The sequence below is a fragment of the Rhinopithecus bieti genome, unplaced genomic scaffold, assembly GCF_001698545.2.
Source record: "Rhinopithecus bieti isolate Rb0 unplaced genomic scaffold, ASM169854v2 scaffold_40368, whole genome shotgun sequence".
Lineage (NCBI taxonomy): Eukaryota > Metazoa > Chordata > Mammalia > Primates > Cercopithecidae > Rhinopithecus > Rhinopithecus bieti.
This window is the reverse complement of record NW_016817546.1, coordinates 1660424-1675171: the sequence shown is the minus strand read 5'-3', so window position 1 is coordinate 1675171 and position 14748 is coordinate 1660424. Positions and strand designations below refer to the sequence as shown.

Here is a 14748-nt window from a genome sequence, read left to right as displayed (position 1 = left end):
ATGGGAACATGCAAATCATCGTCGTTCTTTGCTGGGCCTGTGGGCTGCAGTCACCAGGACGAATCTGGCCCCAGCAGGTGCCAAAGGGCTCGACCTCCCGCCTTGCATCCGGCAGGCCGTACCCACCCCTCGGAAGTCGGCGAGGTAGTTGAGGCAAAGCGACTCCAGGGCGCAGAGACCCACACGCGACGCTCTAAAGGAAGTGACCTTTAGGGGCTGTTACTCTCAGGCCAGGCCCAGCAGCACCCGGCGCATTTACGACGGATGTGACCTGCAAGCTCCGACGCGACCGCGATAGCGGCTGGGAACACGCGACAGTCCCGCCCACTGCCACCTGGCTCGGCCAATCCCGGGTGCCGCGTGCTGCGGCCGCCGGAAGTAGACCTACGACATGCAGGTCAGCCGCTCGGTTTCCGGCGTCCCGTGGGAGTTGTATCTGGTAGGCCACGTCGGGGGTGCTTTTCACACTGGTGGGCGCAGAGGCAAAGCCGTTCCCGGGGCCCCTCACAGACTTCGGTGTCAGAATTTCCCCCTTGCGCCAGCGCCGCCTCAAATGTCAGGGCTCGCCCACTCTTCTCCAATCTCGCCGACCTAACCTTTCGGGGGCTCCAAAGGGGAAATTCGCCGTTTCTGCCGGACCTCTGTAGAGCGTGCCTGAACCTGGCCTTTATGGGATGTTGTCAACTACCTTTATTCAGTGCCCCAGAGGGCTTCTTTATGCCCAGTAACTACAGTTCAAATTCCTCCTCTGCTTCATTTTGTAGTTCGGTGAGATGAATTTGACGTGAGAAATAAGATTAAAATAGGAATAAGAAATTAGTTGAAATCACATTGTAAACTGTAGAGTTCTGCAAATGTAAAATATTAATTTATAGCAATAAAGAAGGCTGTCAAATAATAGAGGGTAAAAGCAGGATAATACTTGGTCAGCATCTGCTGTGTGCCAGGGGCTGTGACAGATGCTGGGGATGCAGCAACCACCAAGACAAGAAGGTTCTCCCGGTGTTCACAGGACTGGGGAAGACGCAATAAATAACTAAAGGCAAATGCTAGAATGATGCGCTCTCTAGATGAAATATAGAAAATGATTTATTTTTTATTTTTATTTTATTTTATTTTGAGATGGAGTTTTGCTCTTGTTGCCCACGCTGGGGTGCGATGGCGCGATCTCGGCTCACTGCTACGTCCACTTTCCGGGTTCAAACAATTCTCCTGTCTCAGCCTCGCAAGTAGCCAGTACTACAGGTGTGCACCACCACGTCTGGCTAATTTTTTTGTAGTTTTAGTAGAGACAGGGTTTCGCCATGTTGGTGAGGCTGGTCTGGAACTCCTGACCTCAGGTGATCCACCCGCCTCAGCCTCCCAAAGTGCTGGGATGACAGGTGAGAGCCACTGCCCCGGCTGAGAATGATTTAGAGTGTTTACTTAATGAGATGCCAAATTTAAGAGCGACCCATGGAAAAATAATAACGTGGCAGCCGTTTTTTTGTTTTTTTGTTTTTTTTTGCCGCTAAGATCAGGATAATTCTGAGGGGAGTTGTTTTTTTGGAACGATGACCAGATGGCCATGGGTGGCTGTTACTAACACTGTCAACGCCATTTCTCTGTTATTGCCTTGTGACCTTCACAGGCAGAGCAATATTTCATCATTAAAAGTTGCAACTGCTAGGAGAAGCTACGTTCCTTGAAGACGGAGTTTTTGGCCACGCGTAGTTGCTTATGCCTGTAGTTCCAGCTACTTGGGAGGCTGAGGCAGGAGGATCCCTGAAGCCCAGGAGGTGGAGGCCAACCTGGGCAACATAGCCAGGCCCGGTCTCTAAAAAAGAAATAAAACCGGCAGTTTCTTCCTTTGTACCTCCCGCGATGCATAAAGAGTTGTCAAATGTTGAGTTAAAAAGGTAGTGGATAGGATGGGGGCGGTTCTGCCTGGAAATTGGAGACCGAACTAGGAAGCGTCTTCGTTGTCAGTACTACAGCAGTATTTTTTGGTAAAATTTTTTTCGGTTTTATCCTCTAAATGTGTGATGGGAAATATGCATGAACTGTAGAGTGTCTTGAGTGTAACTGACTTTTAATACTGACAGTATATGGTGGGTAGAGTGTGAAATTTAGCATCAGAAATCTGAATGTGACCAAGACTGCAGGACCTTACACAGTCATTTCACCCTTCTGGACCTCAACCTTCACATCCGTGGAAGGAAAATTATAAGACCTGCCAGGAAGTCAATATATAAGGTCTAAAGATGATAAATGAGAAATAAAATATTAGCATACTGTTTCAAAAGACTGATATACTACCAGAAGAAATAATTGAAAGAGTTGAAAATACTTGCTTCTGGGGAGCAGGGCTAAGGGGAAGGACTGAGTTAGAGGGCTGCTGCTGCATGGGTTCACTACTGCTCCGTAGCAAAACCTGGCTGCTACAGTTCACCACTGGGTTGTAGGAATTCTGCTTCAGGTTGTTAGCTGTGCAGGTTGGCTGGGGCCCCTCTATTCCACATGTTCATTCTGAAACCCAGGTTGAGGGAACAGCAACAACTTGCCTGGGGGAAAAGCTCTTCCTACAGCAATTCAACAGTATAAGAGCACAACCTAATCATCAGGGCAGACTTTTCAAGGCTTTGTTCAGGTGTCTGTTCACATTCCACGGACCAAAACAAGGCCAAACCCAAAATCAAGGGACAGGACGTAGACTCCACCCATGCAGGGGGAAGGGGAGTGACTAATTCTAAAAAATAATCCAATCTGCCACAAGTAATACTTGACTTTTTCAAACCGTGCTGTGTATTCACTTGGTAAGAATTAATGCTGACTGTGGTCCATTTCAGGTCTTGATGGTGATGCGTATGTCTCAGGAATGTTAACTCCAGTTCATTCTCTCTGGCTCTCACTGCTGAAACATCTGTCATCTTTACACTATTGTGGCTGTTTCATGCTGTAGCAGACCAGGAGGTGGAGCATTGTTGACTCCTTTTAGGAGTTTACCACGGGCCCAGGCGCGGTGGCTCACGTCTGTAATCCCAGCACTTTGGGAGACTGAGGCTGGTGGATCACTTGAGATCAGGAGTTTGAGACCAGCCTGGCCAACATGGTGAAACCCTTTCTCTACTAAAAACACAAAAAATTTAGCTGGGCGTGGTGGTGCTTGCCTGTAACCTCAGCTCCTCAGGAGTCTGAGGCAGGAGAATCACTTGAACCCCGGAGGCACAGGTTGCAATGAGCTGAGATCATGCCCCCACACTCCAGCCTGGGTGACAGAGAGACTCCGCTTCAAAAAAAAAAAAAAAAAAAGAAAAGAGTTTACCACGCGGACTGGATCAAAAAAGCCTGTCTTCTTTTGGTTTTCCTTCCATCTCACTGTATCCCTCCTTGGTTCAAGAAGCGCACATCTGACCACTTGTCTCTCCTCTGTCATTCCAATTTCCACACTCCTTCACAGCTGCTTCCTTTGCAAATAGCCAAAAGTGAAGTCATTCCAGAACTCCTAAAAGTTTCTTCTTAAATGTCATATGATTAAAGACATTTCAAACTTTTGCACAAGTTCAGTGTTCATCAGTTATTCACAATTTTTTTTTTTTTTTGAGACACAGTCTCACTCTGTCGTCCAGCCTGGAGTGCAGTGGCATGAGATCATGACCCACTGCAGCCTTGACCTCCTCAGCTCAAGCGATTCCCCCCCAGTCCCCCGTCAGCCTCTCAAGTAGCTGGAACCATAGGCATGTAATTTTTTAAGTTTTTTGTAGAGACAGGGCCTTGCCATGTTGCCCAGGCTGGTCCCCAACTCCTGGGCTCAAATAATCCTCCTGCCTCGGCCTCCCAGAGTGTTGGGATGAGCTGCCCCGCTCAGATCCAATTTTTAAAATTAAACAAACAACACACTCACCGCCATTGTAAGAATCACATGAAATATACCAAAGTGCTTTGTAAACTAACAAAAAATTTATTTCTTGAAATAAATGTGGCCGGGCGTGGTGGCTCACACCTGTAATCCCAGCACTTTGGGAGGCCAAAGCGGGCAGATCACAAGGTGGGGAGATCGAGACCATCCTGGTTAACAAGGTGAAACCCCATCTCTACTAAAAATACAAAAATTAGTCAGGCATGGCGGTGGGCCCCTGTAGTCCCAGCTACTCAAGAGGCTGAGGCAGGAGAATGGCCTGAACCTGGGAGGCGAAGCTTGCAGTGAGCCAAGATTGTGCCACTGCACTGCACTCCAGCCTGGGCAACAGAGCGAGACTCCGTCTCAAAAAAAAAAAAAAAAAAAAAGAAATATGGCCAGGTGCGGTAGGCTCACAACTGTAATCCCAGCACTTTGGGAGGCTGAGGTGGGCAGATCACTTGAGGTCAGGAGTTCGAGACCAGTTTGGCCAACATGGTGAAACCCTGTCTCTAATAAAAATACAAAAATTAGTTAGGCAGTTAGGCATGGTGGTGCACGCCTGTAGTCCCAGTTACTCAGGAGGCTGAGGTACGAGAATCACTTGAACCTGGAGATGGAGGTTGCAGTGAGCCGAGATGGTGCCACTACGCTCCAGCCTGGGCGACAGAGCGAGACTCTGTCTCAAAAACAAAAACAAAATGAAGAAAAGAAATGCAATTTTTTTTTTTGAGACAGAGTCTCACTCTGTCGCCCAGGCTGGAGCATAGTGGTGCTATCTCAGTTCACTTCAACCTCTGCCTCCCAGGTTGAAGCAATTCCCCTGCTTCAGCCTCCTGAGTAGCTGGGACTACAGGCATGCGCCACCATGCCCAGCTAATTTATATATATCTATATATTTCTTTATGATCTGTGGTTTTCTTTTTAATTATCTTTAGTCTGTGATCACACATAATTTTAAAATTTGTGTATATCTCCGCTACTTTAATCCTTTTAAGTCGGCAAAAGCACCATTCCCAATCCCAAATACACAGTTCTACAGTTTTATGTTTCTGAATGGCTGTTTAAAGACAATCCTAAATTATAACTTAGTTTGACTTAGATTGTAAAGAATTCGAGTGAAGTTTAACTTGCTACTATTTTAAAAGCATGTGACCGTATAGGTTTAAAGCATGTGGCTCACACCTGTAATCCCAGCGCTTTGGGAGGCCAAGGCGGGCAGATCACCTGAGGTCAGGAGTTCAAGACCAGTGTGGTCAACATGGTGAATCCCTGTCTCTACTAAAATACAAAAATTAGACAGGCATGATGGAGGGTGCCTGTAATCCCAGATACTCGGGAGTCTGAGACAGAGAATCGCTTGAACCCAGGAGATGGTGGTTGCAGTGAGCCAAGATTGCGCCACTGCACTCCAGCCTGGGCAGCTGAGCGAGACTCCATCTCAGGAAAAAAAAAAAAAGAGATAAAACACTGGGGAAACATTCCAGGGTATTGATCTGGGCAAAGACCTCAAAGCACAGACAACAAAAGCAAAAACAGACAAATGGGATTACATCAAATTAAAAAGCGTATGCACAGCAAAGGAAACAACAAAGCAAAGAGACAACATACAGAATGGGAGAAAATATTTGCAAACTATCCATTTGATGAGGGACTAATGACTAGTAGGAGCTCACAGCAAGAAAACAATCCGATTTAAAAGTGGGCAAAAGATCTGAATAGACATTTCTGAAGAGATACAAATGGCAAGAGATATGAAAAAGGGCTCAATATCACTAACCAGAGAAATGCAAAGACAGTAAGATATCATCTCATCCCAGTTAAAATGGCTTTTATCAAAAAGGGAATAACATGCTGAGATGGATGTGAAGAAGGAACCTCATACACTGCTGGTGAGCATCTCAATTAGTGCAGCCACTAAGGAAAACAGTATGGAATCCTCAAAATATTAAAACCAGAACTACCATATGATCCAGCAATCCCAGTACTGGGTATATATCAAAAAGGAAGGGCCAGGTGCAGTAGCTCACGCCTATAATCCCAGCACTTTGGGAGGCTGAGGCAGGTGGATCACTTGAGGTCAGGAGTTCAAGACCAGCCTGGCCAACATGGTAAAACCGTCTCTGCTAAAAATACAAAAATTTGTCAGGCATGGTGGCACACACCTGTAGTCTCAGCTACTCGGGAGACTGAGGCACGAGAATTATTTCAACACAGAGGCGGAGGTTGCAGTGAGCCAAGATGGTGCCACTGCACTTCAGACTGGGTGACAGAGCAAGATGGAGTCTCAAAAAAAAAAAAAGGAAATCAATATATCAAAGAGATATTTGCATTCCCATGCTTATTAGCACTGTTCCCAATAGCCAAAATATGGAATCAACCAAAGTGTTCAATGGATGACTGGATAAACAAAATGTAAATATACACAATGGAATACTATTCAGCCATAAAAAATAATAAAATCCTATTTGCAACAACACTGATGGAACTGGAGGTCATTATGTTAAGTGAAATAAGTCAGGCAAATAAAAGTATCACATGATTGCACTCATAAATGGGAACTTGAAAAGCGGATCTCATGAAGATAGGTTGGTGGTTACCAGAGGCCAGGAAAGGTAGCCAGGAGAAGGGGATGAACAGGCTGATTAATAGGTACAAAAATAGGTAGAAGTGCTGGGCGAGGTGTCAAGAGTCCCAGCATCAGAAAGTGGTCGACTTGCTGGTTGGTAAGAATAATTTATCGATAGCAATATAGGTTTGAAAAAGGTAATTTTTATTAGAAAGAACGCTGCAGAAGACTGCAGCCTCAGCAAGAGAGGACTGAGCACGCCGTGGTGGATTTTTCATGTCCCTTTTCCAACGTCTTATCTTTTGCAAATTCAATCCAAGTTGGGTTCATTTTAGCCAGGATCCTTCTAAGTTCATTTAAGAATTTTGGGCTCGGCCGGGCGCGGTGGCTCAAGCCTGTAATCCCAGCACTTTGGTAGGCCGAGACGGGCGGATCACGAGGTCAGGAGATCGAGACCATCCTGGCTAACCCGGTGAAACCCCGTCTCTACTAAAAAAATACAAAAAACTAGCCGGGCGAGGTGGTGGGCGCCTGTGAGTCCCAGCTACTCGGGAGGCTGAGGCAGGAGAATGGCGTGAACCCGGGAGGCGGAGCTTGCAGTGAGCTGAGATCCGGCCACTGCACTCCAGCCCGGGAGACAGAGCGAGACTCCGTCTCAAAAAAAAAAAAGAAATTTTGGGCTCTATTTCCTTTGATTTAACCTGTTACCAGGTGCCAACTTTAGATAACAGGGATATCTAATTCTAAATTCCTCAGATAAGGGGCCTGCTTGATGGTCACCAGGTGATCTGTGGTCTGTGGTCTCAAGAGGGAGTAAGACCTAGTGTTGGATAGTTCTGTAGGGTGACTATAGTTAACAGTAATCTGTTGTATATTTAAAAATGTTATTATAGAAGAGAGTAACTGGAATGTTCCCGGTATAAAGACAAATGTTTAAGGTGGTATCTCATTTACCCTGATTTAATCATTACACTTTGTATTAAAGTATCAAAATAGCACATGTACTTAGAAAACACATACGTCTCTTACATATCAATAAATACAACTTGAGATTATGATGTAAATACATCTGACCAACTTGGTACTTATTAGACTTATGTGCTCAGCATTGCTCTAATCCTGTGGATGCGGCAGCATCAGGATCGTTAAAAAAAAACAATGCTGAGGAAAAAAATTCACACCCCTGAGACATCCGGGTGTGAATAAATGCGCAAGAGTCTCGGGAGACCAGGCGTGGGGGAGAGGCCCAGGGAGGCTGGACCAGAGCCCTCACAGACCAGGGACGAAACAGGAAGGCGCTCCAGAAAAGGAACAACGCAAAGGGAGCAGGCGTGCACGGAGCGCGAACTAAGGAACCCCTCTGACAACAACACCAGTCACTCGACAGCTCCACGGACCGGCTCCTCAGGGAAAGTGGCTGCCGAGACAGTTAAGCCCCGCGGGCGACGCGGCAGGCCGGACTGTGCCATTCGTGGGGGATTCCATGCGGGAGCGAGCCGCCTCACCTAGGGCTGTCCAACTAGAAACGCCCCGGCGCCACCCCCGCCTCAGTCGGAGGTAGGCTCGGCCGGACGTGACGCAGGTGATGCCAAAGCGGCTTGAGTCTGCGCAGTGTGGGGCTGAGGGAGGCCGGGCGGCGCGCGTGCGTGCTGGCGTGCGTTCACCTTCAGCCTGGTGTGGGGTGAGTGGTCCCCTCCGGGCCGGGGCGCTGCGTCTGCAGGAAGAAGGGCGGGGTGAGGTCAGGGCCAGCGGGGGCGCGGCGCGTGTGTGGGCCGTGGCGCTGGGCGGCGTGGGGGCGCTGGACGGTGTCTCGCTGGCTCAGAACCGGCGCGGGGCCTGGGTCCGGGCCGCCCTCGCCTCCAGCCTTCCAGTTGGGCCCAGTCGCTGGTGTTGGACTTGACTGACCGCCAGCGTGGTGGCAACGCTGAAGCGTCCAGAATCTTCTGCCTAATCTCTCGCCGGCATGGAACTGGCTAATCGTTTTATTAAACTCTGTTTTGCCTGGACGGTGAATCCTCCAGATAATCTCTAAATAGGCAAAGACAAGATTGGGAACCTCGTTGAGTAGCTGTCGTTTGCAGGGAGAACTCTGCACGGAGAGACAGAATGTAGTTGGCTTGACTTCAGTGAGGGGATTTCCATCTTTCTCAGTCATAAAGTGCTCCGACATTTAACACTGTTGACCCCCACACACAATTTTTTAGTAGTTATTGGAACTGAGAAAACAAAAATCCCCTCCAAAAAATTACAGGTTAATTGCGAAGGACCCTATTTAAATTTTTGCCCATGAAATTCAGTTTAGTCGTTTCTCTGAAACAGTACTTCAAAAAAGACTGTCTCCCCGCATTGTGTGAAATGCAAGAGACCCACGTACTTTAGAAAATCCCACGTACGTTGTGTGAAATGCAAGAGACCCACGTATTTTAGAAAATCTCATTTGCAACATATTAAAGTTGGAATTAAGAGAACATGGTAGAAGAAAATCTAAGCAATACTACACCTTTGAGCAGCCTCACTGTGTTTTCATCTCAGAGCAATTGAAACTATACAAATCAACGTTAAGATAACTAAACTGCTGCTTTTTTCGTATTCAGTTGTCTGTGAGAACCATTTCCCTAGGAAGTACTTACTCTGCTTGAATATGTTCCTAAACTTTAGGGGGGTAATCTCAGGGTTGCAAGTGGGGAAAGTTGTTTTTGAAACTTTTTTTTTTTTTTTTTTTTTTTTTTAAGCCTTTTAAACATATAACATAAAAATGGCTTCCAAAAGAGCTCTGGTCATCCTGGCTAAAGGAGCAGAGGAAATGGAGACGGTCATCCCTGTAGATGTCATGAGGCGAGCTGGGGTAAGTCCCACATCGATTTTAGCCATTCCTGTTTTAAATGTTTTGGATTTTAAATCATTTTGAATAAAATAGTATTAAAAGTGCTTTATGAAAGATTTCAAATGTACACAAAATTTCAGAGATTACATAAGAATAAATACTTGTTGATCCACTGCCCCCATTTAGTGCTTGTTGATGTCTTGCCATGTTTCCTTCAGAACCATTTCTTTTTTGTTTTGCGCTCTGCCGTCCAGGCTGGAGTGCAATGGCAGGATCTCGGCTCATTTCAGCCTCTGCCTCCTGGGCTCAAACCATCTTCCCACCTCAGCCTTCCAAGTAGCTGGAACTACAGATGCATGCCACCACACCTGGTTAATTTTTGTATGCTTTGTAGAGACAGGGTTTTGCCATGTTGCCCAGGCTGCTCTCCAACTCCTGAGCTCAAGTTGTCCACCTACCTCAGGCCTCCCAAAGTGTTAGGACTACAGGCGTGAGCCACTGCACTGTCCTTAGACCCATTTCTTTCCTTTTTTTTTTTTTTTTTTTTTGAGATGGTTTCTCACTGTGTCACCCAGCCTGGACTACAGTGGTGTGATCTCTGCTCACTGCAACCTCTACCTCCCAGGTTCAACAGATTCTCCTGCCTCAGCCTCTTGAGTAGCTGGGATTACAGGTGTCCGCCACCACACCCAGCTAATTTTTGTATTTTTAGTACAGATGGGGTTTCACCATGTTGGCCATGTTGGTCTCGAACTCCTGGCTTCAAGTGACCCGCCTGCCTCAGCCTTTCACAGTGCTGTGATTATAGGCGTGAGCCACCATGCCCGGCCCCTCAGACTCATTTCTTAAAGAACAAATGCTTCGAAGAAATGCAGTTGAAGCCTCCTTTGTAAATTTCTCCAGTCCTGTGCCCCTTCTTCCTTTCTTAAAGATAACTACTGTCCTCGCAATCTTGTGTATCCATGCATGCATGTCTTTTTTTTTTTTTTTTTTTTTTTGAGACAGAGTCTCTCTCTGTCGCCCAGGCTGGAATGCAGTGGTGCGACCTCGGCTCACTGCAACCTCTGCCTCCTGGGTTCAAGCAGTTCTCTGCCTCAGCCTCCCAAGTAACTGGAATTACAGGCGCGCAGCACCATGCCTGGCTAATTTTTTGTATTTTTAGTAGACGGGGTTTCACCATCTTGGCCCAGGCTGGTCTTGAACTCTTGACCTCATGATCCATCCGCCTTGGCCTCCCAATATGCTGTGATTACAGGTGTGAGCCACCACATCTGCCCCCACGCATGTCTTTAAGGTAGAGTTTGACCGTGGTTCTCATTTTGTGTGTTTATATATTCTCTCTCTCTAACAATAGTGAACACTGAAGTAGAACTAAGTCTGTGCCAGGTATCACTCTAAGTGCTGACGTACCTCACAACAACCCTGTGAGCTAAATATCGCCATCCTCATTTTATGGTTGAAGAAACTGAGGTACAGAGACATTAAATAATGTACCCATGTCACAGAGTAAGTCCAAAAGCCAGAACTCAGACCAAGGCAGCCTGGCCCCAGAGTCTGTTACCCTATACTCCTCTGGTTCTCAGAAATGAAGCTATTATGTCGATTTAGTTATTCATTTAAAATTGCTGCTTGGTGTTGCACTGAATGCCACAATCTACCCATTCCTCTAATTACAGCGTTACAATTCTGTAATAAGTATTCTTGTGTCGGTTTCCTTGTGCAAATATGTAGAAAATTTTTGAGGTTATATATCTAAAAGTAGAATTACTAGGCTGAAGGACAGCCCGTAGTCAGCATGACTAGGTTTTGCCAAGTTGCTCTCCAGTGTCCCGGTTTGTAGTCCCACCAGCAATGTAGGAAAATTCCCACTTTCCCACTTTCCCAGTGCCAGCTCTTGGTATGGTTGACTTTAAAAATTTTTGAAAGATAAAGCAGTATTTCATTGTTTTGACTTGCATTTCTATTTTACAAAAATACCATGAGGTTTAAATGGCAACAGTAAACTTGCAAGGTGAGTTATTAATAGGATGATCATATAACTGGTCACCCAAACCAGAACGTTTGTGGGAGAAAGGATGTCCAGTCACACAGAGTACAGGGCAGCAGCTATAAGTAGAGTCTGTCCAGGCAAACCAGGGCAGATCTAGTTATTAAATATATTTAGCCAATGTATTAGTTCAAATTTGGTATAGTTGTGGTGCAGTATTTCCTGCCATGTTACTTTCAAACACAGGGCAGCTGTGTAAATGTTACTCTAGCTGGGTGTGGTGGCTCATGTCTGTAATCACAGCTACCTGGGAGACTGAAGCAGGAGGATCATTTGAGCGCAGGAGCTGGAGGCTGCAGTGAGCTATGATTGTGTTACTGCCCTCTAGCCCAGGTGACAGGGTGAGACCCCATCTCTTTTTTTTTTAAAGACAGTGTTACTCTGAATTTATGTTTCAGTGTTCTTAACTATGATAACATCTTTCTTGTAGATTAAGGTCACCGTTGCAGGTCTGGCTGGAAAAGACCCAGTACAGTGTAGCCGTGATGTGGTCATTTGTCCTGATGCCAGTCTTGAAGATGCAAAAAAAGAGGTTTGTAATCCATACATGGAGTTATTCCTTCATACGGCTTCTTTGTTTCTTGAAATGTCTAAGACTGTTGTTAGCACAGACTCATTTTAGAAAATGATTTTGCTTGAATGTCTTCCCCTGACAGATTAAGAGGGTGAGGATTTTGTCTTTCTATTCTGTATCTGTAGAATGTGGCAATTGCTTGATACTGAATGTGCTCAGTAAGTGTGTGGCTGGGTAGATAGGTGGCCGGTAGGATGTGTGGCGAGATGGTTGGGTTGGTGCTTGGATGAATGGCTGCATTGTTCTCCCATCAGTATTCTTCTGGCTTACACAGGCATCTTTGCCTCCTATTATACATTTTTACCTGCTATAAATCAACTGCCACATTTTCCATTCTTTTTTTTCTTTTTTAGAGGCATGATCCCGCTCTGTCCCCTAGGCTGGAGTCCAGGGGTGCAGTCACAGCTCACTGCAGCCTCAACCTCCCAGGTTCAAGCAATCCTCCCACCTCAACCCCCCAAGTAGCTGGGACTACAGGCATGTGCCATGCCCGGCCATTATTCTTTTTTCTAAAGATACTTTCAGAGTTCCACTTTAGTTGTGTTCCTTTTTCAGTATCTTTAGAATTATGACTCTTACCTTTAAGGACGATGGACACTTTTGGAAGCTAGCGTCCCTTTCCTCAGAAACATGCTCCCCCACAGGCGCTTTTGCAGACTCCGTCGTCTGGCAGGGTGATAGGCGTGTGGACTGTACCCTCTGACAGCAGAGTCATGGCGGGAAAGGAGGCAGAGTTCGCTCACGAATGGCTGGTTGTGCACTGCTGAGGAACCTGGAGTGCGATTCCCTGTGCTGTCCTCAGATACATACGAAGAAGTTTAATCCTTTCTAATAAGTTCAGATTTTTCATTACTGGATTGTAGAAAATTAGACTGTTGGTATTTACATATGATTTGTTGAAACAAATTAAAAATGACAAGCAGAAGTAAATATTCCAGGCCAAGTGTAGTGGCTCACCTGTAATCCCAGCACTTTAGGAGGCCAAAGTGGGAGGATCACTTGGGGCCAGGAGTTTGAGACCAGCCTGGGCAAGATAGCGAGACCCTTTCTCTGCAAATTAAAAATTTTAAAAGCCAGGCATGGTGGTGCATGCCTGTAGTTCTAGCTACTCAAGAGGCTGAGGCAAGAGGATCAGTTGGGCTCAGACGATTGCTTGAGCCCAGGAATTTGAGACTGCAGCGAACTGTGATTGTGCCATTGCCCTCAGCCTGGGTGACAGAGTGAGACCCTGTCTCAAAAATAATAATAATTTTTTTTTTCATTTCTGTTTGTGTTTGTGTCATACAGTGTCTGGCCATTTTAAAACAGTGGTTACCTTTATTTTCAATCGACAGATAATAAGTGTACATATTCATGGGATACGTGATGTTTCCATGCATAATATATAGTGATTGGATCAGAGTAATTAGCATATTCATCATCTCAAACATTTCTTTGTGTTGAGAATGTTCAGTATCCTCCTAGCTATTTGAAGCTATGATTGTTAACTACAGTCATCCTATAGGGATATAGAACACCAGAACCTATTCCTCCTATCTAGCTATAATTTTGTATCTTTTAACAGATCTCTCCCTATCCCCACTTTCTTCTATCCTCCTCAGTCTCTAATATACTCTGTCCTACATTATACTTCTATGTAATCAATTTTTTTTAGCTTTCACATATGAGTGAGAACATGGAGTGTTTAATTTGCTGTTCCTGGCTTCTTTCACTTAATATAATGTCCTCTAGTTCCATTCTTGTAGTCACAAATGACAAGATTTCATTCTTTTTTATGGCTGGATAGTATTGCATTGTGTATAAATGCCATATTCACATTTTCTTTATGCATTCATCTGTTGTTGGACCTAGGTTGATTTCATATCTTGGCTAGTGTAAGTATTGGTGCAGTAAACAAGGGGGTGCAGGTGCCTCTTCAGTATACTGATTTCCTTTCCGTTGGCTACATGCCCAGTAGTGGGATTCTGGACCATATGGTAGTTCTGTTTACTGTAGTTTTTTGAGAAAGTGGTGTTACCTTTTGTGTGTTTTTGTTTTTCAGTGCAGATTCTAAAAGGAGTAAAATGAATTCTATACTTTACACATTTTCGTTTGAGTTTTGAGCTTTGCTTGGTTTTGAATCAACAGTAGGATGTTTATGGTCTTAAAAGTGATTCTAAGCCAGCCACAGTGGTTCACACCTGAAATCCTAGCACTTTGTGAGGCTGAGGCAGGAGGATTACTTGAGCCCAGGAGTTTCGAGACTAGCCTGGGCAATGTAGTGAGACTCTGTCTCTACAAAAATAAAAAAAATTAGCTGGCTCTGGTGGTGCATGCCTGTAGTCCTAGCTACAGGGGAAGTTGAAGTGGGAGAATTGCTTGAGTCCAGGAGTTCAAGGCTATAGTGAGCTATGATTGCACCACTGCACTCTAGCCTAGGTGACAGAATGAGGCCCTGTCTCTCAAAAAATTTTATAGGTTGCACTAAATACATAATACATTTTTATTTTGTAATTTGTTTAATAACTAGATTTTTTTTAACCTCTTTTTAAAGTCCTAAAGTATTGTTGGCCGGGCACAGTGGTTCACGCCTGTAATCCCAGCACTTTGGGAGGCCGAAGCGGGTGGATCACGAGGTCAGGAGTTCGAGACCAGCCTGGCCAAGATGGTGAAACCCCATCTTTAGTAAAAATACAAAAATTAGCCGGGTGTGGTGGTGGGTGCCTGTAATCCCAGTTGCTTGGGAGGCTGAGGCAGGAAAATTACTTGAATCTGGGAGATGGAGGTTGCAGTGAGCTGAGATCACTGCTCTCTAGCCTGGGCGACAGAGCAAGACTCTGTCTCAAAAATAAATAAATAAATAAATAAATAAATAATA

At 45.4% G+C, this 14748-nt stretch overlaps 1 protein-coding gene across 3 annotated transcripts in view; it reads left to right on the top strand.

Moving 5' to 3' along the window:
• Positions 1–404: 404 nt before the first annotated feature.
• PARK7 (Parkinsonism associated deglycase) overlaps positions 405–14748 on the top strand; it is a 32541-nt gene continuing 18197 nt past the window's right edge. The window contains exons 1-3 of one of the 3 annotated variants that reach the window (XM_017856058.1): positions 405–439; positions 9179–9291; positions 11748–11849. In XM_017856058.1, the coding sequence (XP_017711547.1) occupies positions 9202–9291; positions 11748–11849 (192 nt within the window). In that variant the 5' untranslated portion in view covers positions 405–439; positions 9179–9201. Of the gene's footprint in view, positions 440–8024; positions 8185–9178; positions 9292–11747; positions 11850–14748 lie in introns of those variants that run through there. The other 2 variants (XM_017856056.1, XM_017856057.1) reach the window with 2 other exon arrangements.